This window comes from Falco cherrug, chromosome 1 (assembly GCF_023634085.1).
Source record: "Falco cherrug isolate bFalChe1 chromosome 1, bFalChe1.pri, whole genome shotgun sequence".
Taxonomy (NCBI): domain Eukaryota; kingdom Metazoa; phylum Chordata; class Aves; order Falconiformes; family Falconidae; genus Falco; species Falco cherrug.
In genome coordinates, this window is record NC_073697.1 from 57,724,167 (window position 1) to 57,746,226 (window position 22,060).

Here is a 22,060-nt window from a genome sequence, read left to right on the forward strand (position 1 = left end):
TTCCATTCCACTGGCAGTGATCTGAAGTTCTAACATAAATATCTTTTTGTACTTGTAAAATGACTGCTGAAAATGACTACATGCTCAAGGTAGCATGCTCCTCAAAAATCTACTTTGAGAAATTCAGAAAAGGTTTCCTCCTCAATACCTTAAATACATTTTAAATATATAAATCTAAATAGCATATTTGTTTCTCTGCAACAAACATTATTAAGTCACTAGGTAGATTAGTTTGTTAGGTAGATGGGCTAAGATATATTTTTAATGTCCACAATTACATTAGCACTTGAGAATGCATTCTCAGTTTTAGTCTTCTTACTTAAACAAGGGTCAATTTACTCCATTAGCACTCACCTACAAAGGTAAGCAGGATCACCAACAAAAGGATCAGGGCACAGATGCACGGAATCAGTATTAGGAGCAAAAGTCGAAGGAACTTGGCAGAAGCCAGTTTCTGGGAGCAACCATCCCCCATATTATCCTCATCTGTTCCTAAGACCTGAAAAACAAAGGAGCCCAGTTTTATCATTCTGGTGTCAATTAGTCTTCAACAGCAGTCATCCCCATTACACAGAGTAGCTATATGATTTAAATATATGCTATAAATGGCTTTTAGATTCTTAATGAGAAGTTGTACGTAAACTTCCTTTCTGGTGGACAGCCTGATGTAATCCGTAACTTAGTTCAGTTCACCCAATACCCACAGAGTTACAGCTTCACTGAAATTTTTAAACATTTCTGATGAACTAGAAGTTGGATAGGCATTTGATTTGAAAAAATTTAACTACACAATAAATTTAAGCAATAAGGCTAAAATCAGCTCATATTATAATTAAAAATAATCCATTCCTAATTATTCAAGAGCTCCATGTTCTTAAGTTTCTTTTATTAAGGCATCATGGAACTATTATAATCTTTGTTTTAAGTGACAATAGAAGCAATAAGGACTGTTCCACTTATGCACAATAATGCTGTCTCATTTTTTAAGTACTTAACAAAATTATAACTTATCACAGTTTGCAACTGTTTTCTGTTTCATAAATGGAATATAGAACAATAGAGAAAACTAATTTTCCAAATTCAATTTAGCTGCACAAAGTACAAAAAATTCAAACCTTTCAAAAGCCTCAACATGTATTTCTTTTTTTTTTTTTAAACATAACTCCATTAAGAGTCCATCTGATATATTGGAGAAACATTATACTTTTTAAACAGAAACAAAATCAAAATTCCAAATTAATATTTAATAGCAAGATTGAAAATGATGTTGTAAAGTTAAGACATCTTTATTCAAAATTGAATAAAATAATTACAATTTTCCCTACGATAAGGTGAAATTGGATGGTAAGATTATCAGTACCAGACAATTTCTTCCCAAAGAATGACTAACAGTTTATCCTTTTTCTCAGAAAGATCAATCACATTGAAGTTGGTCATGACAGGACACAAGCGTGTAAATGCATCCATTACCCTGACAGCCTCTCCCCAAAGAATCTCAAGAAACTGAGGTCTACAACATATATATTATTAGTCTCATAAACACCAGTCTCTGCAGCTTATCCCTTTGGCTCGCTCTGCTGTAAATTCCCTTCGGTGAGGAACACATTACCAGACTGACTGGCACAAATGGAAGCTGAACTATTTCTTAAGGAACTGCTGCACAGAGACTAGATTTCTACCACAGCAATCTCACTGCCCCTTTTACTGCCTTGACTGAGAAAACTATAGGCAGAAGTGGGATTTAGAGCATAATTTTCCGTCATTCTGCAACGTCTCTTGTTCCAGCATGGCACAAGGACTATCTGTAAGGAAACTTCCCTTACTGATAGCATTAGAATTATCACTCATTTCTGATACCCCTGGTTACTAGACACTGCAGACACTGTACTGACAGCAGAAATTAAGAAAACTGCTTTTGTGCTGTTTTATGTACCTTTTCTGATACTGCTAAGCATCACATGTTATCTGACCTCCTTCAGACCCATCCAGTGCAGTGTCCCATATGACTTTTTTTGCTACTTCCCACTGTTCAAAGTAAAGACCAAGTAATATTGAAAATGCGTAAGTACCAGTATGGTGTGAGGTGCTAGTGGTATCTCACTTGATAAACTTCTTCCTATTCCAGTGGTTCAGTCTCAGCACCATCCTACTACTGCGCTTATCCAGCAAGCAGGAGTTAAGTTGTTAGTCAAAGATGGTGGGGTTATGTGAAACAGCCAGCTCAGGGTGAGAATAATAAGAGTGGTAGCTCTGTCTATTGAAAAGGTACAGGTTGGGTGAGTTGACAAAGGTCTGTAATCTGATCATCACCATCTCCCTCAACAAGAGAAATATAAAGAATGTTGGAGAGAGTTAATTGGTTTTTAATCAGAAGTGTTTTTCTTAATCAACAGCTTATTCAGAAGTTGCAAATGCTGCAATCCAAGATTTTGGGATATTTCAGCTAAATTACTGGCCTTCCCTGTAAGTAACACCTCAAATAGCCAGGCACAGATAAAGATACAGTGACATTTATAAAATCCCTGCTTGACTATGTAACTTTCTGCAGTCCACACTTGCCTACATTTCCATATTAAAATTTTCAAAGTCTGCCTGAAATTTTGCTTCTGGTTTTGCTGGAATATAGCAGTTTAGCAGCTACTCATGGCAGCCTTCCCTGAATTCTGTAACTTTGGTTTACGCAGCCTGTATTAGGCCCCCCGGGAGGTCCAAGCGCAGGTAACAAAGGAATAACACAGCTCTGTTATGAATACAGATCTCCCAAAACACAGCTGCCATAACTACTTTTGAAAGCACAGCCAAAAGAAAATATATACATATATATAAATGGCATAAAATTGCCCTTTCCAACAGTGCAGTGGTTACAGTGTTCTTGCAGGAAATGGTGCTGTTGAGTTCAATTCCCTCTTCAGCTTAAAGCAGTTAAAAGTTAGATCTGCAACTCAGCAGAGCATCACAATCACCTAACACAGACTCCTCCTGAATCAGAGCACACCATCTCTTGAAGTACCAGTATTCTGTAAAAAGGAACATGGTTCTGCTGGGCCACATAACAGAAAGCAGGACCATCACTCCACAGCCCAGTGATTAAGGCACTGGGGAGCTGACTCGTAGTTTCTTCAAGGCAAACAAATGTAAAACCCATCTCGTTTTCCTGAAGGAATGACTCTCAATCAAGATACGCTTTTTGCAAACCCCAGGCAAAAGTGCCCAACTCTACGCAGTGTAATACAAGGTAAATATTGACCCCTGACTCCACAAACAGTTTGTCTTAGGAATAAAAAATGTATGTTATCAATAAACAACAAAATTATATTCCCAAAGAATTGAGAAACTACACAGAAGCTGTATTCATCATCAATTTTTATGACTCTTCTTGTGAGGAGGAGGAGGTGATATTGAGTATTTTGGAGATACATGAGGTTTTAATCACTCCAAGAGCAAATGTATAACTGAGAGCAGAGTTACCACAACTGTTGCACAGATGCCTCAGAGCTAACCTAGGAGAAACGTTTAATGCGTGCCAACGAAAACCGTGAACTTCTTATGTTCCTTCGTTTCTGTGAGAAATTTTTTGTAAAGTCTGTTGACACTGTGGACGCTAGGAACTTTAGGCAAACGTTCATACTAAAGGACAGCCTCGTAACATTTTCTTTCTTTTCAACTCCTGAAAGCAACAATAAACCTCAATCTTCGCACTGACAACTTACTACCACGGATTTTAAAAGGGACTGTTGTATCCAAATTTGCTTTCAGTGACTGCTCAAGAAAAGAATGTCAGATTGTGAAAGACATGCTTCTCTAAACACCATGAATTACTAGTTTTGTGTAATAGCAAAGTAAATATTTATAGGCAACTAAACAGCATGTTGTTATTTTTTTCTTCTACAGGAAAAGACCTCATGAAAAACACTAAACCTATTTAAAATGATCATCAGTGATGCAGCAAACTTAATTTTGCCAGTTTTCCATCACTTGAACATCTACGTGAGCTTCTTCCTTCAATTTCTGTGAATATGAAATAAAACTAAAGATAGTGCTAATCGTTCTTATATCATCAATGAGAATTTAATAGTGTCCTATAGGTAAACATATGTACATTATAGCTACTTTTTAAATATTCCCTCATACTATTTATTTTCCTCTTGCCACCAAATATTGCAATACACAAAGAATATTTGCACCAGTTTTAAATGCTCTAGTATGCCAATGGTATCTGTATAAACTTCATACATACTCTGTCCTCACAACTCTGATAAAAAATGAAATACAGGCATAAATAATAGACTAAATGCACAAATAATGGAATGTTCACAGAAGAATGGGTCTGTAGAAGGAAACAGGGGTGCTACATGCTTATTCATTTGTCTCACCTCAAGTTTCCAGGTTAGTGGCCAAGACAACAAACCCATCTCCCTCAATTCTCTCTGTAGTCGATAGTTACTCTGAATCATTCTCTGAGTCTGTAAGACTAAGGTACCTCACAGACACACATTTATCTCCCTCTCCAAGGAAAGGGCAAGACTTAGATGCAGAATCCTTGAGAGCAGACTGAAAGAAATTGATCCTAAATGCTGGAGATTTTGGCATAAAATAGATTTAGCACAGCACTGGACCAAAACATATTCTCAGTACTTGAAGATTACTGGTGCAAGTTCCCTTCCTACCACTGTTGTTAGAAAACTTGAATCAAGACTGTTAGGAATTAAATACCATGCGCACCGTAGTTAGGAAATGTCAGCGTTTGGTTTTTAAGGCCACAAGTTACTTGCTTTCAATACAATCAGATTTTGTATTAAACAAGAATATAGTGAGGATACATCAGATAAATTATTCTGACAGCTACAAAATGCTGCCCCTAATGAAATTCCATTAACCAGTGCTTACCTGGGTGCCATTCTCTCAGTAATGACTGCAATAAAGGAAAGACAGAATGCAGTAACTCTGAGCTAGTTTCAGTGCAGATTTTTAAAAAATCCTAGGCTTATCTAGGACTGCTGGATCAGACTGCTCACAGCTGATTTTCTGAAACCACAGAGGCAGAAAAAAGTAAGATAGAAAAAAAAAAGTTTCATCTTACTACTGAAAGACTAAAAATTCATTGGACCAAAATTCACAGCTTATCTTCTGCAAGATGTGGGGAAAATTTGATCTCATGGGTGTCATTTCCATAACATGCCTGTCATATTAAAGCACATAAATGACAGATTATGTTAAGATTTATATGTGAAAAGCCTATGGTAGCATTCAATTTTCTTTTTAGACACAAAAATTATAAGTTACTGGTCTATAAAGCAGCCTGAATCATGGTATAAGCACTTTACAAAAATATCTCCTGCTGTTGTCACCACAAACCTAACAGATGTTCTCCCAATAAAGAAATATCATTAAGGCTAACAGCCTACTCTCAGTATCTTCTGTGCATGATGAGTCTCTATAAAGAAATGCAGAAGACAACTGCTGGATCAGAAGCATCAAAATATCTTGGAACAAACCCTACACCAAAGTAGTATGTCGTGTTTATGCTGGAAAGAAGTGGAAAGACAATGCCATGACATGCAGGGAGGATGTCATTAGAGGGCAGTAAAGACGTAGCCTTGTAGAAGTCCTCATGCTGCCATGGAGGAATCCGCTACCCAGCCAAGCAATAGTTCATGTATGGAAAATACGTTCGATTATGAAAACTATCTGCAGTTCTTTCCGTATCCTTGACATTGTTCCTCTTCGAATGTTGAATCAGTGCTCCTGTGGTTTTACCAGCTCTCATGATGTGGGTCTTAAAGCTCTAGACTAATGGAGTCACACCGGCCATTCCAGCTTTCCTTTCCCTGTAAGGGAAGATGGTTCCCAGTTTGCATGGTTCAGAGCAAAAACTGAACATGTGGAGTGTCAATGTTTGAACACACCACAGCATATATGTGCGTGTATATATATATGTGTGTATAACTTTAAACACAGTCATTCTTACAGCCTCTTTTGACAGACTCATAATATTCAAAGACCTGGGAGTCAGTAACAGGAGCTGCAAATGTTCTTCATTTTTTATCAGTTCTGTCCTGTTCACGTGAAAATTTGGGAGTCAGCAGTGCGCTTCTATTTGACTACTGTATCATCCAAAAAAGGTAACACCATGCTTTAATAGCCACTGTAACGAGTAGAAAGTGCAAGATAAATCCGCCAAATGTACAGGCAAAGTCACATGCTAAAAACAGGAACTGGCAAAAAGTAACTGGAAACAAGCTTTTGCATAATCTTTCCTTTTCAGTGTTACAGGAGTCAGAAAGCCAAGCTGAAATGGACCAACTGAAGAATGAATGTCAAGGCAGCATAAGAAACTGATACTAAAGCAGCTTTTGTCTGCAAATACAAGTAATACTCAAATTCCAGTGTACATGAATTTAAGAACAAAAGTGCCATAATTATTCTGAAAGGAAATAGTGCAATTTAGGGGAGCAAAAAAAACCCCACTTTTCATACAGCAAGGCAGCCAACATAAGAAGCATGTTATTATCACATGAATTGTGATTTTCACAATGAAATACACTAGTTCTCCTGATAGTTCAAGTTCACTGTAATCCTGTAACTTCTCCCTGGAAATTCCATATCGTCAGAACCAAATTACAAATTGCTGACATAATTCATTCAAAGTTTATTTTGATGACCTCCTTTCCCATCTATGAAATAAAATACTCTGATTTACCCCTGTTTTAAGCACTGAAATATAAACATACTGAGTCACCATACCAATCCGAAACACACAGTAGCCCAGTAAGGGAAACGTCATATAAAGTTGGGCACATCTTTCCAAAAGAAATATTTGGTTGGTGCTAGATGCCATGTCCCACAAGATTCTTTTGGCTGAAACAGAAACCTGAAACATTTAACTTTCCTGACTTACATTTCCAATTAAAGTAAGTAGAGTATAACTGTGTCAGTGATGTTTCTTCTGTGTGCAGAAGACACAGTGTATAAAGTAAGATGATTTTTTGCCTTTCAGACTACCCTAGAGACCCATCAGCCACTTCTTCTGTTGAAGTGACCTTTCAAGCTGTTATTAATCCAGCATGAGACACAGTGTAGTAAAAATCCAAACCAGGCATCACCAGAAGTCACCAACTCAGACTCATGAATGTCGATGTGATACTCTTCCTTTCATTTCCATCTCACAAATTTGGAGTTCTTCACTCCTGAAAAATAATTTCAGCCATTTTTTGAGCCACTGAGACAACTTTAGAACCGAGAAACTGTGGAGATACACAGGAGAAGCTCAGAAGAGACAAGGTGACATTCAGATACGTCTCACCCAGTTCTGTGACAATGCAGTTGTGATGCTGACCCAGCCTCAGTTTAGGGCAGAGCCAGCGGTAAGTTTGCTGGGACAAAACCCGAACACAGCTACGGTGTTCCAGTTATCTTTGTGCTGGAGAGCCTGCACCGCTGCCTGCCAAGTGAGATCTCCTTTGGAGTGTGCCTACAGTGCTGTCCAAACAGCATGACTGCAGACCCCTCAGACACAACCCACCCCCACTTTGAACTTTCTAGCTGAGGTAAAACCAGCTATCAGAGCCACCAACACACCAAGTTCCAGATCTGTTTTTATCTGGGATGACAGATAATGCTGTGCTGCCAGTGGTGTTACCAGTGTCCAACAAGTCGCTACCTTACAGCGTATGCTTAGTTAAGAGAGCTAGCTTGGTGCACCGTCCCTTTCTTAGTTCATTCTTCCCTTGCAGAAGGCTTTGAGGGAGGTGGAAATAAGCTGGTCACTCAGACATACGCACTATGGCTGGGAGATTTGGAGCTCTGAGGAGCAAACTATTGACCTTGGTTCTCTGTTACAGGTATCTATGCTTAACATCTCATCAAAAGGTGTGGAAGCAGAAAAAAAAAGGATTTTCATTGATTCCACGTACCTGGTGCCATACCAATAATTGCTCTCCACACCATTTAAAATGAGAACTAGACAAAACATTTAGCCATCATATAGGGTCAGTACTGATCACTCTTCAAAATTTGAATTAAAAGGGGGGGGGGGGGGGGAAGATATTGATCACTACTAGAGAACAGTAGTGTCACCCTTTCAATAACATTATGTTTGAATCTCCTCCTTTTCCAAAGGAAGTGCTGCTGAATAATGATTCCACTTTAACATAAATGTTAATTGTTTACATACTTATATATTGTACATATTTACAATTACTTATAATTTCACTGATGTAAACTTGCAACTACAATGGATGCTTTCCATATTTGCAATGGAACTTTGTTGAATTTTCAAGAACTTACAGATTAAGAAATGGTTCAGCTGATGGCAAACTTACTACTTCTTTAAACTCTCTCTTCTTTATTACTAACAGCTGGTGGCAAAGGTGTGTGATATTGCCGTGTCTCATAAGCTGAGCAAGATTAAGTAAACATATGGAAGACAGAAAAGATTTTTCAAAAACCAGAGCATCTGTGGAAGACATTGATTTCAAGAACTAGACTATCGTTAGCATTATCTGATATTTCTCAATACCAGAACATGAACATCCATTCAGCATACTTCAGCAGGAACCGGAAAAGTGTTTTGGGGAAATTAATCTTTAATTAATGCAGAATTTATGCTCTGGGGGGTTACTAGTTTTCTGTAATTTTCTAGGGCTTGCAAAAATTACTCATGGAAGATTCAATAGTGCCATGCTGTTTTTCCAAACACACCCAGAGACCACTCTAATGCCTTTCTGGCTAGCCAGATGTTTGCTGCATTGAAGTTTGCTAAGCAAGTAAAGCAGCAATGGCAAGTCTCTGGCTATACATTGCTGTGAATCACAACTCAGCAGGCAGGGGAGTAACACAGCACTACCTTCAGGCTCCTGCTTTGCTGGGAATTCAATAAGTGGATGCCTGCAAAAGAGCCATTAGCACCAGAAAGCAAAATTGGAAACCATAAAAAAAAGTCTTAGTGGACTAATTTGTGAAAATAAACAGATTCTGAAAAAACATTTTGAGGGGGTGGAGGAAAACCTTCTCCTAAGATCAGTTTTCCAACCTGGAAAAATAGAAGGGACAAAAAGATATCCTGCCTGCTTTGTGGTTCCTGTTCAGTGTATCAATCACCACCTGTGCAGAAATCCCACCAGAAGCCCCATTCCACACAAGGCAACTACACCTCATAACTAGACATACCTTTTTTTTTTTTTCCTATTAATGCCTGATCAGTAGGCTTAGCCTTCTGAACTTGAAGGTGACCAGTGCATCATAAATGTGCCATGCACAATACTGATTATACAATTAACCTATCTAAAATCAGAAGCTTTCAATGACATGAATTGGATGCTAAACTGAAATGTAAGCGAAATAAATGGCAGTAATCTTCTTAGAAGCATTTGTCTCCTTGTGTCTCCTGTATTTCTTATTCATTTTTCTCCAAAATGTATAGATTACTCTTACAGTACAAATGTCTGCCTAGAAGACATTAAAATTTTGGATTTGAATGTGTAATGTTAGCTTTACACTACTGACTTTTTTCTGATTTGTGAATAAAAAGATACTAACCCTTGGACCAAGGATAAGAGCAGTAGCAATGTTAATCAAAGGAAAGGTCGTGGTTTAGAGTCAAAGCAAAGCTTCATCTGTTCAGCATAGCTGGATATTTATTTGTCCTCTTCCCAAAGATGAAAATAGACTTACACAGGTCAATAACCTACTACCTATAAAATTTAGAGGTCACTCATTCATGTTTCAGCAGGATACCACATTGTTCAGAAATGTGCCATCTTTGACCATTTTGTTTCAGTAGCAGAAAACAGAGAAGGAGAAGGATATTTTTTGAAACTACCAGGACATCTTGACAGAAATAACTGAAGAGTTGACTAGAGATTAAACCCATTCATTATTGTTGAAGTTATGAAGCAATAAACTGATACAGAAAACTCAAGATTAAGAGGGTTAACAAGGCACTTACATTGGTGTATGCATTTGACTATGACTCTGATATAGGATCAAAGCTTTATTGATCACAGAAGGATTTGTGGGATAAAAACTTCCATCTAAGTCACTGAAACAATAGCAATCTGGTGAAATATTCTGTAAAAGAAGGAAAAAATCCACTGTATTTATAGCTACGACTATTTAATTTAATTGTCATCCCTAGAACAGATGTCAGCTTTCCTCCCATTCACATTTTCTTTGGAAATCTCCAGGAGTCACACAATAATCCTATCTGTGATGAGGAAAAAGTAAACGGAAACCATCTGGGTTCTTAGGCCTTCCAGACCACTATCAACACTATTCCACATACTCCAACGTTATAGGGAGAAAGAGAATTGTTAGTAACTTATATTCAATCATCATTTCAGATTCCTTTCCAACCTTGTCTACATGCACTACAAATTATTTAAACTTACACCTTTGAAATGGCTGAGCAGGGACAAACCCAAGCTTAAAAAAGACATTTGCTACTTAATTCTTTTGTTACATGGTTGCTACAAATCAAATACCAAGGAGAAAAAAAAAATTAACAAAGGGGGGGGAAAGATAGCTGCTTACTCTACAGTTCCTGATACTCTTTCAGATATATTATTCACTCAGACAATATTTGTATGTGTGCAGAACTAGCATCTTTCAAACAACAAGCTCTCTCTCAGCAACATCTGTCCCTCAACGCTGTGTGATGGCAAAAATGCACAGGCTGTTAAAGCAAGGTGGGTTCAGCCATCTCCTTTTATTTCTGAAGATGAGAAAATGCAGGAAGTTGGGGACAGCCTAACAACTGCAGTATGTTCTGCTTCTATAATCTCCAGGTTCCACTGGTTCTGGAATAATTTTAACATAGAGAAAATAATCTGCCTAGAAAAAGATTTGACACTGAAGGCAGGAGCAATGGAAGAAATCTCTGTGTCACAATGGAAGACCAGAGCAGACATAACTATAATAGAGACATACGCTGTATTATTACATGAATGCAGAGCTTCAGGTCTAAGAGACCTGGGATGGAAATCTCCTCGGTGCTACCAGTGGTTTTATTTCCAAGAGAATGCCCTTAACTGCTTTCTGAAATCTAATGAGATGAACAACGCAAAGAGCACGTGATTTCTTACTGCTTCGTTCAGAGGCAGTAAGGGGGAAAAAAGAGAGCCTCTTTTCCTAGGAAATGCTTCCTGAGTCTGAGATGCTCTCAAGTAACTTTCAGGAACGCCCAAGTGACAGTTCAGGCTATTTTGAAACTAGAAGCTCTCTGAGGTGACGAGCAATGGCAATTGCTCTGGGCAATTACTATTACTGTTAAATCACTGTGACGTTAAATCTCTCTGGTATCAAACAGATCAGACGTGGAAGATTCTAACACATTACTTTTTAAAAGACTAGGTTCCGTGTATGGCAGAACTGAGTATCACAGGTCTGGAGAAGATTTGACAATCACTGACCAGCCAGTCCCAAAGCATGAGCACCATCCACTCAGCACTGACCTTGAACTCTCTCTGAACTACAACACGTGAGTTGTAATAGTTGTAGTCTGATGCTGTCCCAAAGAAGGAAACTCATGTCTACCTTCAATTCCTTTCCCTTAAGGTCTGGGTGAAGATGACTTAAATGTTCAATATAGAAAATGCTGCTTTTTCAAGAAAAAGTGAGCCTCAGGATCCAGGAAAAGCACCTGCAAGGATGCAACCTGACAGTCTTTTTTCCCACAGGTTTACAGGATTTGTCCCCCACGGATGATTCTATCAGTAAAAGTTTTTTAAACTGTCTTAATTTCTGTGTAGTCTCTGGAAAAAAAAAAAAAAAAAAAAAAAAAAAAAAAAGCAGTATGTATTAATATAACACGCATGCAAAGGCTGGGGTCCCACAGAAGCATACTGTTATGGGAAACATGCTTTGAAACGAGGGCAGGGTTTGAATCATCAAAGCATAAACTTCACCATTCCAAAGCAGCTCTGATGGTATCTGATTTTCAGCCTCTTTTCACTTTCTCAGGGCTACACACTAAAAACTAACTGTTGCTGGCAATACTACTGACAAAAATAGAGAATTATAAACTGTGTGGCACCCAAAGAAGCAGACGCTGCAGAGGTTCCACTCTAATGACGAAGGCGGTGAAAAGGAACTGAAAGATGACTGGATTCATTTCATCCCTTCCTGATTTGGGGATCAGGGAAGAGGGACAGGGAAGCAGACAACCACAGAGGTAACACTGCCACTTCGGTCAGTTGTGAGCAAACATGCTTTCCCAAGCTGAGGCTGTAATGAGGTGGCTTCTAAATAATTCTGCCCCTGGTTACACGGGCATCTGTACTGGGTGTTGGTGGCAAGCTTGCTGGCAGTGGGGGCACTGCAGGGGTGGCCTCCATGAGAAGAGATCAGGGGCTGTCCCATGCTGGATGTGGCCAGTTCCAGCTGGCTCCACACCAAAGGACACTGCTGAGCCCATCAGCCGAGTTGGTGGTACCTCTGTGAAAACATATTTAAGAAAGGGTAAAAACCACATGGGTCTCTACCCATGGGAAAAGAGTGAGAAACGGCAGCACAAATACCAAGGAGGAGAAGCAGGTGCTCTGTGGCAGAGCAGATACTCCCCAAAGGACTGCAGCCCATGCAGGATCCACGGCAGAGCAGAGGAGGAGTGAGAAGGAAGGAGCAGCAGAGATGCCCTTCTCTGCTGCTGGTTGCCTCGCTGAAGGGATGGAGTGCCACATGTGGGGATAACAAGGGCAGAGGAGTCTGGAGTGAGGCTGAGCCTGGGAATGGGCGAGGAGAGGTGTTTTCCCCAAGTGTTTTAATGCTTGCTTCTTTTTTTTTGCTTTTGTTTCATGATACCTGAATCAGTAAATAAATATATAGATTAATCAGTAATAAAGCGTTTCCTCCAGTCGAGTCTGGTTTGCCCACAACAGTGATCAGTGAGTGATCTCCCCGCCTTTACCTCAACCCACAAGCTTTCCCAGTCTTATTCTTCCCATTTTGCCCCGGTGCCACAGGATGGAAGGGGTGAGCAGGCAGCCATGCAGGGGCCTGGCTACCAGCCCAGGCCACCCCACCACCCCAGCCCCCAGTGCGGGCCATGCTCCAGCGGCACTGGGAGCCAGGAACTGCAACATGGATGCGCCGGGAGTCACAGCAGCCACCAGACAACGCTGTCTGGTATCTGCCGCTGGCTTTGACCTCCAGATATTCAGATTTTGCAGGTGAAACAACCTGAAATAGCAGCATATGCACACACAGATGATTACAAGCACTGCTTCAAATTACAGCGGCTTGCAAGCACAGGTGAGGAGAAACTATCCCTTCAGGGGAGCAGTCTTCTGCCCAAGGTAGGCATGGAATGACATCTAATTCAGACTTCAGAGGTAGCAAGATTCCCATCTCTTGCTTGAAAGGGCAAGCTCTTGCTCACTTGTTGTCTCGTTATTATTTTTATATTTAGGATACTAAACCATTATCCCCATTTCTTTCATGTTCGCTGATTTAAAAGGCAAGCCGAAATGAAAAACGCCGCTTGGAAGGGAGCTACCTGTTCCGCAGCTGAGCAGCAGAAACGAGCTGTGCTTCCACCTGATGGTTAAAACAGGAGAGCGGAACGCACGGCTGGGCGGCGGGGGCGCGCCGGCACCGGGCCGCAGGGGGGGCGCAGGGGGGGCGCAGGGGGGGCGCAGGGGGGGCGCAGGGGGGGCGCAGGGGGGGCGCAGGGGGGGCGCAGGGGGGGGCGGGGCGGGAGGGCCTCGTCCGCGCACCGCCGAGGGGCGCAGCCCGGCTCCGCCTGCGCCTGGGCCGGGGCGTGAGGCGCCGCCAGCCGGCGCCAGGGCCGCGGGCAGGGGGCAACGCCGGGGCCGGTGGAGTGCCCAGAGCCGCCGGGCCCCGGCGCTAGGACCGGCCGGCGGGGCTACCCGGCCGCGCTATTTTTACTGCGGTATTTTCTGCATTCAGACTTTCCACGGCAGGCGGCCCGGGTCAGGGGATCCGCGCTGCCGAGGGAATCTGACGGGTCAGCCCCGCAAGAGTTATTTATAGAGGGGCGGGGGACAGCGGGAAGGGATGCGACCGGCATCATGTTCTTCTGTCGCGGGGCTGCGGGCCGGGAACGGCACCGGCGAACCTGCCCCTCCCGGCCCTCTGCGGCGCCGGGCAGCGCGGCTGTGGCGGGGGCAGGCCGGGCCGCCCGCTCGGAGCCCGCCCCGCGCCTCGCCTCCGCGGAGAGCGGGCAGGCGGCGGGCACGGGGCTGCGGCGTGAGTCGCGGGGGCGGCCACCTAGGCGAGGCCCTGCCGCTCTTCCTTCCCTCTCCCCCCCCCCCCCCCCCCCCATTTTTCCTCATATAGTCTCAGGAAGCGAGGGCCCACCTCACACATACACTAACCCCCCAGGTACGGATCCCAGCAGGTGGAGAGGGACTTCCATGCCCTGGCACCCAGATTGCGGCGCAGGACAGTTCCAGACCAAACCACACACCTTCACAGGACGAAAATTGGCTGTGGAAGGGTCACTAGGATTAAAAATACAGAAGCAATGAGGGTAGTCAAGCTGGAGCCTGTCCGGCCACTGTCTTCAGAGGTTCTGTGTGTGAAGACCTTTCCAAGGAGGATTTAAGCTTTCCTTGTCCTGCTGTGAAAATCCGTCACTTCACAAAAGTTTATCACCCACATTTCTCCCTGGGTGCTGGAAAGCTGTGCTTACCCAGCCTGCCACTTACGAGGTCTGTTTCATTTTGACAGGGAAAGAAACTGAGCAGAGTAGAAACATCAGTATTTCAAACTGCAGCCAGACTGCCCCCCCCCCCCCAAGCCCTGCTGCTTAACTATTTCATCCTGAAGGCATTTAAAAATCAGGAGGTGTCTGGCTGCCACACTGGGAAGGGCCTAGAACTGCCCTGCTGCAAGTGGCCTGACACCCACCCCTGCCAGACCCGGGCTGGCATTCAGAAACAAGGCGTTCATCTGGCCTGGAAGTATTTGCTGAGGATACCTAACACGCCGACAGGATTTGACTCTTCCTACACAATGTGGTGGCAGCCGCCATCTTTTAAAACCTGGGCACACCACGAAATAGTGCCATTGTGTGTAACTGCGTCACAGAGCGAGCTTGCTGTTCAGCCTGAAAGCAGATGACCTGGTATCCACAGCCTCCTGGTCCAGGTGGGGTCAAAGCCACAGCTCCCATCTCTTAAGGGAGTGTCTGTAGTGCTTATATTGTGCCTGATGTACTGGGGTGGCCTGAATCTGCTGGACCTCAGTGTGGCAGAGCCTCACGCAGCCCCAACAGCCAGTAGGCCACACCGATGGAAGCACTGTCTTCCCCCTTGTGTGCAAAGGATTTATTCAGAGTTCATAATTTGTTAGAGCAGTTGAGTAGTGATGAGCAGGAGCTGCTGGCTTTCTTTGCTGGGTGTAACCATCCCAACATTCCCTTGCATATTCTGCCTTCTCCTGGAAGGACTGTTCCCCTTGTAAATGAGATTTCTGTCTGGGTGTTTATCCACCTCAGCCTTTGCATGCAATCCTCACTTGGCCATGCAAGTAATGACAAGAAATTATGCATCTGGCCATACATGGACTTAGTATAACAGCAGGACAGTAATGTTCCTTGAGGGAGTGGAGTGCTAAGACCTAAACCTGTGTATGAGCTTAGCAAATAAAAAAAACCCCAACCAACAATCCCAAAAAACAACCCCAAACCCCCAAACCTCCTACATTCAAGTCAGCCTGCATTTTAAAATAATTACTGGCACTGTTAACAGTCCTGGCTTTCATTTCCATCTGCAGACATCATCTAATACACAATTAACAGTTAAACAATAATACAGATATATTAAACTTCCCTGTGTGCATTGCACATTTTATAGAACACCTCCAATCATGACATGTTTCAAAGCATCTTGTACTTTTGATTCACTGCACACTCAAGTTATCTACCACAAGCACACAGTTGAGTGCCAGCAAAGATTTCTGGGAAGGAAGGGAATGCTTTCTTCAGTATTTTATAGTCCCAGCTCCAAAAGACTGAGGAAAAACAATGTTTTGTCCTGATGGTCCCATAAGATACTAATAGGGCGCAAGTAGATTCCTCTAGTCTGGGTGAGTGAGCTATGCTGCCTGGCTCACTGCCCCGAGAGCCTTCTCAAGAAAATGAGTACTGGTGGCTTCCTTAAAAAATGTGTGCTGAGTGACAATTACATGTGAGGTTGAAAAGCCGAGCTTCCCCATGGGCAGAAGAACCCAGCTGTTGGGGTACCCTATAAATGGCAGATGGAGGAGGGAAAAAAGGTCGTGAGCATTTCCTTTCTCAAGGAGCTTTGGACATTGTTTGGGATTCCCCTGTCCCCTGGAGGAGCCCCCAGCTTCCTACCGAACCTTGACGTCCAAGACACTCAGATGTCACCGGTTTTTATGAAGACACACAAGCATAGCGGTTCTATATTTCGCGGTATTGTTCCTTTATAGTTGTTTGGATTGCCTCAGTGGTATACTAATGCAATGCGGTCTGTGTCGCAGTACCTGAGAAGCTTATAATAGATGTCCAACTAGGGCATCCATTACAAAAACAAAGCTAGCGGATTACAGTTTAGTCCTGCTGACTTTGAGGAACACAGAAACGGTCTATGTGGCCATATGGAAAAGTCCATTCCCATATCTTTTACTGCTGAAAGCTAAACCTTCCCAAGGGACCCCATGAATGCATTAAAAGCTCTAGATATTTGATTTCACTTAAGAGTTTTGCCATCTCTGCCAGGCTGCTAATAATTTAAAATAAAGGTTAATTAATTAATCCTCTGCCACGAAATGCATCCAATGATCCTGCATTTTAAGACAAGTGCAGCAACGATACTACTGAAGTATACTGCTGTACTTACAAACTTGTGAAACCCGCTGCTGCGTGCGCCATTGCGGCCGCGTACGGATCGGTGCGACAGCGCGGGGAGCCCCGCGCCCCCTCTTCAAGCGCTACGGCATCAGGCTCAGCACCCCGGCGGGGACCGGAGCCGGCCCTCCCGGGGGGCGCTCCCGCTCGCTCGCCGCGGGGCTCCCACCGCCACCGGGAGCGCTGCCCGCCGGGCTGAGCCCGGCCCCGCTGCTCACCTGCGGCCCCCGCCGCGCCTCCCCCGCCGACAGCGCCACCCGCTCCGGGGAGACACCTGCTCCCCGGCTAGGGGAGGGAAGGGCGGACGGGGGGGGTGACCCTGCGGGTTCGCACTAAGGCATCAGCCCCCCTCCCATAAGGGCAGGCAAAGGATTCTCCTCCGCCCCCCGCCCCGCTCCTCCCAGGGGGTGCGCTGGGAGACTGCGAACACCCGCGCTATCGCCTCTGACACTTGCTGCCACCCAGGCTGCTGTTTCTCCCTGCAAGGATTCGCTGCCCGCCTCTGGGACCCTCCACGAGATGATCACCTCCCGTCGGTGGTGGCGGCCAGCGGTACCATCCCGCCGGACAGCCGTGGGAGGGCGTTGGGGCAGGGGCGGAGGAAGGGGAAGGAGGCCCCCCACCCGGCCTCGGGGTGCATCCGACGCGAGGGTAAACCCTGCCCCCGCTCGCTGGTCCGGGTGGCACTACGGCGCCCCGCTCGCTGGTCCGGGTGGCACTACGGCGCCGGGGGCGAGGGCACGGTGCGCCGGCTCCCCGGGACCCCGGCCCCAGCGGGGCTGCCGCGGCCGTCGGGCCAGAGCCCAGGTCCAAACTTTGCTCTGGGCACATCCCGGCCGGACCTGCTGCCGTCGGGCTCGGCGCGACTCCTCCCCGCCCCTTCCAGCGCCACGGCCACTAACGGGCACATCAGCCCCGGTGATCTTCCTCGCTGACTTCGGGAGAGGGCCGGGGGGAGGGCGCCGCTAAGCCCTTCGTGAAACGCTACCGACGACCGGTTGTCACTGCGACTCACCTACACGCACAGCCGCCTAAGTTCCGACGCGGGAGCGCCCGGGGACAGCTCCGCCGCGGCCTCCCGGGGACACGGCACCGACCCTGCCCGCGACCCGCTCCCCCTGCCCGCTCCGCCCCGCGCAGGCTGTGCGCAGCGCACGGGGGCTGCCGGCGGCCGCGTCCCCTCCTCCCGTCCGCCACCCCCGGCGGCCGGTGCCCCTGAGCGCGCTGCCCCCCGCCCGCAGCCCGGGGGTCGCCGAGCGCCGCAGCCAGCCGCCCGCGCAAGCCCCCGTCCCCGCGGTCCCCGGGCGGCCCCACGCGCGGAGGGGAGCGCCCTCGGGCTCGCCTTACCCGGTTGGCGGAGCGGACCTGCCGGTAGCGCTCCTCCTCCGCGGGCAGGGCAGGGAACTGTTGCATGGAGAGCATGCTCCGGCTGCGGCTGAACCCTCTCCACTTCGGCCGCCCCCCCCTTCTCTATCTCGGTCCCTGACAAGCCGCGGCCGCCCGCCTCCCGCACGTACACACTTGCGGGGCGGAGGGGCTCCGCATTTTGTCTGCTCGGCAGACTCCCCCTCCCCCCTCCTCCACCCAATAATAATAAACCTCGGCGAGAAGGCCGCCACATCCCCACCCCTTTTGCACACAAGGCTCTACCCCTTGGGGACAAGCTGAGAGACAGCCCACTTGCTCATTTCGCCCTAAAGCCATCCCCGGGGGGGGGCGGATGAGGTGGGCACAGCCTTTGCCCCCCCGCCCGGCCTCCAGATAAAGGACGTCTCGTCACGCCGCGCTTCAGGTAGCAAGACGAGCCCGAGCCAGGGGCGATGCGCGGGGCAGAAACCCGCGGAGCTCGCCCCTCGCACCCCTCACCTTGGCTCGCTGGGGCTCTGCCGGGGGCGAGTGGCCGGGGGGGCTGCGGGCTGCCGGGTGCGCGCTGGCGGCCGGGGCGGTGCGGGGACAGCCCCGCGCACGGACCCTCCGGCGCTCCCGGCCCGCCCAGTTCGGGGCACGGAGTTCGCGGCGGGGGATGGCGAGCCCGGGCCGGGCTGCCGGGTCAGTCCGTCCGCGGCTCTCGGGCGCCGGAGGACGCGCCTGCCTTCGGGATGCTCTTTATTTTACGTCGCGGTCGCGCAAAGGCTTTCGTTCCACCCCCGGGATGGGAAGTTTCGAGCCCACAGGGGCCGCAAGGCTTTCCTCCGTGGCACGGTGGCTCGCCCCCGCCCCGCCCCGTCCTCCCGGTCTCCAGAGAGGGGCTGACAGGGCGCCGGGCGCTGCCGCCGGCACGGCAGAAGCGGAGGGGAAGGAGCTCCGGCGGGAGGAAGCTCGCCCGGAGCCGGCGACAGGTTTCTGCAGCTCCTTCCCCGCAGGGAGGCCCCGGCCCCCCGGTGGCAACCCTGTCGTGCCCCATCCCTCCCGTGCGGGGAAGCGCTGCGGGGGACAGCGGAAGGATCCGTCCCCCCGCCCGTCCCGGCCGTGACCGACCCCAGCGACCTGAGAGCTCTGCGTTTGTCTCTGTGATGTTACAAGCATCCTGAAGCAAAGCTCTGACGCCAAGAGACAAGTGCCGCCTGAAACTGCGAAAGGCAGAGCAAGTGCCCCACCCCCATGAGGCTTTTAAGACTTGCATGTCGATGTATTTGTCCCCTGTTCCCTGCATCCGCATCCGAAGGTGTCCAGGCTGCCTGAAGCCCAGGGCTGAGTACATAACGGAGCACACACGCCACCCAGGAATAACATAGCCAACGGGACAAAAAGCAGAATCGGGCGCTACCACAAAAGAAGCAGCTCAGTACCCTTCCAGAGAGCTGTCACTGCCACCACGGCTGGGTATCTGTAAAAGAGAGAGGCTTCCAGTTCTTACTGTGCATGGTTCAGTGCTTCTGAAATGCTGTCATTCAAAATGCGAGTCAGAAAACACCCGAAAAATGTGAACCACCCCCTCAACATGAATATGGCTTCTATCCCTGGTCACCACTTTCGACTATATCAGTAAGGATGATACCCCTCATCTAGAGCCTTTCTTTATGTATGTCTATGATAAACACTTCTTCCTAGCTTCTTTCCAGCTTCTCTTCCAGCTATCTTTATTTCCATACTTCTGGATTTAGGCTTCTGGATTTACTGCAATGGGGCAGAGACTGAGCACTCTGCGTTTGGAGGGCTATCATATGTAACTCCCGCCCATGGTAATTCAGTCCTGCATTTTTTTCACCCAACAAAGCAAAGTCCCCTCTGGAGAAAAACTGGTTTTGTTTTTAAAACAATTGCACAAATAATAGGAAAAGCATGGAAAGAGACCAAAGCAAGAGCATTTATGCAAAAATCTTCAAACTGCTTAATGTAAACCGTTTCATTTAGTTCAGATACCCCTCTTCTGCTTTGATTTCATCCCATTACCAGTCGTTAGCTATGGGTATTTAAGTTGCTCCCTTTTCTTGCTTCATGAATGTAAATTTTTATTTATGTCTGACCTTGTCATTCAATTAAATCAATCACTAAAGAATTATAAAATGAAGATACTGTAGTGGTCTGTATTTTGTAGTAGTGGTCAGATATTTCATGCTGTAGTGCTGATACAGAGGAACCAAACTATAATTCATCACTTATTACAGTATTTTACACAGATTAGTTAGCCCTGACAAAAAATTACAGTAAGAACAACCAAGAACTGAAATCCAAGAGGTGCAGTACATGGCTCAGACTGCAAAGCCAGCTTGGCCTTGGATGGAGAATGTCTTCTCTCCAGCAGTAGAACTGTGAATTCCAATCCCCAAACCAATCTGGACTCCTAATCTCATACTAATTTCCTCAGGTGGAGGAGCCATTCAAATAGCAGTTTCACAACTACAAGGTTCACCCGCAGTGTACAGCACACAGAGAAAGCCTAAGCCCAGTTCTGTTTTTGTTGGCGATTTCATGGAAATCGCCGCATGAGAAACAATTATTTAGATTAAATACTACTTGGTTGAATTAAGCCACAGTTCCCTCAGAGTATGACTTATTTCTAGACATCCACCACTTAGCCTACCTTATGACTGACTTTAATATATCACAGAGCTCATATTGATACAACATCCATACCAGAAGCTTGTTTTCTGGCAGCATGGCACATAAACCTTGTAATGCAGTCCAAAGAATTCATTAACATGTAACGATTAGTGGAAAGAAGCAAGCATGTCTCATTATTTTGTAACTATGTGACTTCATTTGTTTTTTCTCTAATTTTACCTTGCATTTCCCTTCCTAGTAAATACAGACCACTACAGTATCTTCATTTTATAATTCTTCAGTGATTGATTTAATTGAATGACAAGGTCAGACATAAATAACAATTTACATTCATGAAGCAAGAAAAGGGAGCAACTTAAATACCCATAGCTAACGACTGGTAATGGGATGAAATCAAAGCAGAAAAAGGGGTATCTGAACTAAATGAAACTCAGGACAGGGCTGCCCACGGACTGCCCACGCGAGAACACCCCACGCTAATGCACGCACCAGGGAGCAGCTACCACGCTCATCAAGCTTCCACTGCCTAGCACAGGAACATGCTCAGACCAAGCGTCTCTGTGCTCTAGCCCAAGATCTAACCCAACTCATCACCCTCAGAAAAGCTGGCATATAGCAGGTATGCTTTGGAGCCAGAACTACTGAGATTATAAACTCAGGAGTTCAGTGCTTTAAAGCCACAATCAAGCACAAGAAACTTGTTTATGAACAAGTTTTGGTGCTATCTGCGTAGTAACATTTCCTTCTCTAGTAGTGAAGGTCATAACAAATGTCTAATAAATAAATTGTATTTTCCCATATGAAGCAAAAAAAAATAATCTAAGTTCTTCCCAATTTGTTTCATCTTGATCTACTTCTCCAACCCATTCTTGCAATTTTGTCAGAGCAGTAACATGAAGGAACATGATTATGTCACCCCAGCAACAATCGGAGCCGTAAGAGCTATTACTGCCAGAGAAGGTAACAAAAAATATGCCTAAAACTTCCACTGCAGTACGTCAGCTGTCATATCCAGAAGTTTGCTGCTTTACTACAACAGTCCTTGAGAACAATTTTTCAAGTTGTTTTTGATGTGTTTATTGTCTGACTTGATTGTTACATTAAATTAACACACACAATGGCTTTGTTAGTGTTACAGGGAACAAACTTGTCCAAGGAGGTTCCAATCCAAAATACATTGACAGCTTGTAAGCCTTGGTTCTGCGGAAAGATGAACGCTCATCA

General features: G+C 45.8%; 1 protein-coding gene across 1 annotated transcript in view; it reads right to left on the bottom strand.

The window, feature by feature from the left end:
• CORIN (corin, serine peptidase) overlaps positions 1 to 18,253 on the bottom strand; it is a 149,296-nt gene extending 131,043 nt beyond the window's left edge. The window contains exons 1-2 of the mRNA XM_055701518.1: positions 18,179 to 18,253; positions 355 to 499 (exon numbers count right to left, since the gene is read on the bottom strand). Coding sequence (XP_055557493.1) covers positions 355 to 499; positions 18,179 to 18,253 — 220 coding nt within the window. The remainder of the gene's footprint in view (positions 1 to 354; positions 500 to 18,178) is intronic.
• Positions 18,254 to 22,060: the final 3,807 nt, after the last annotated feature.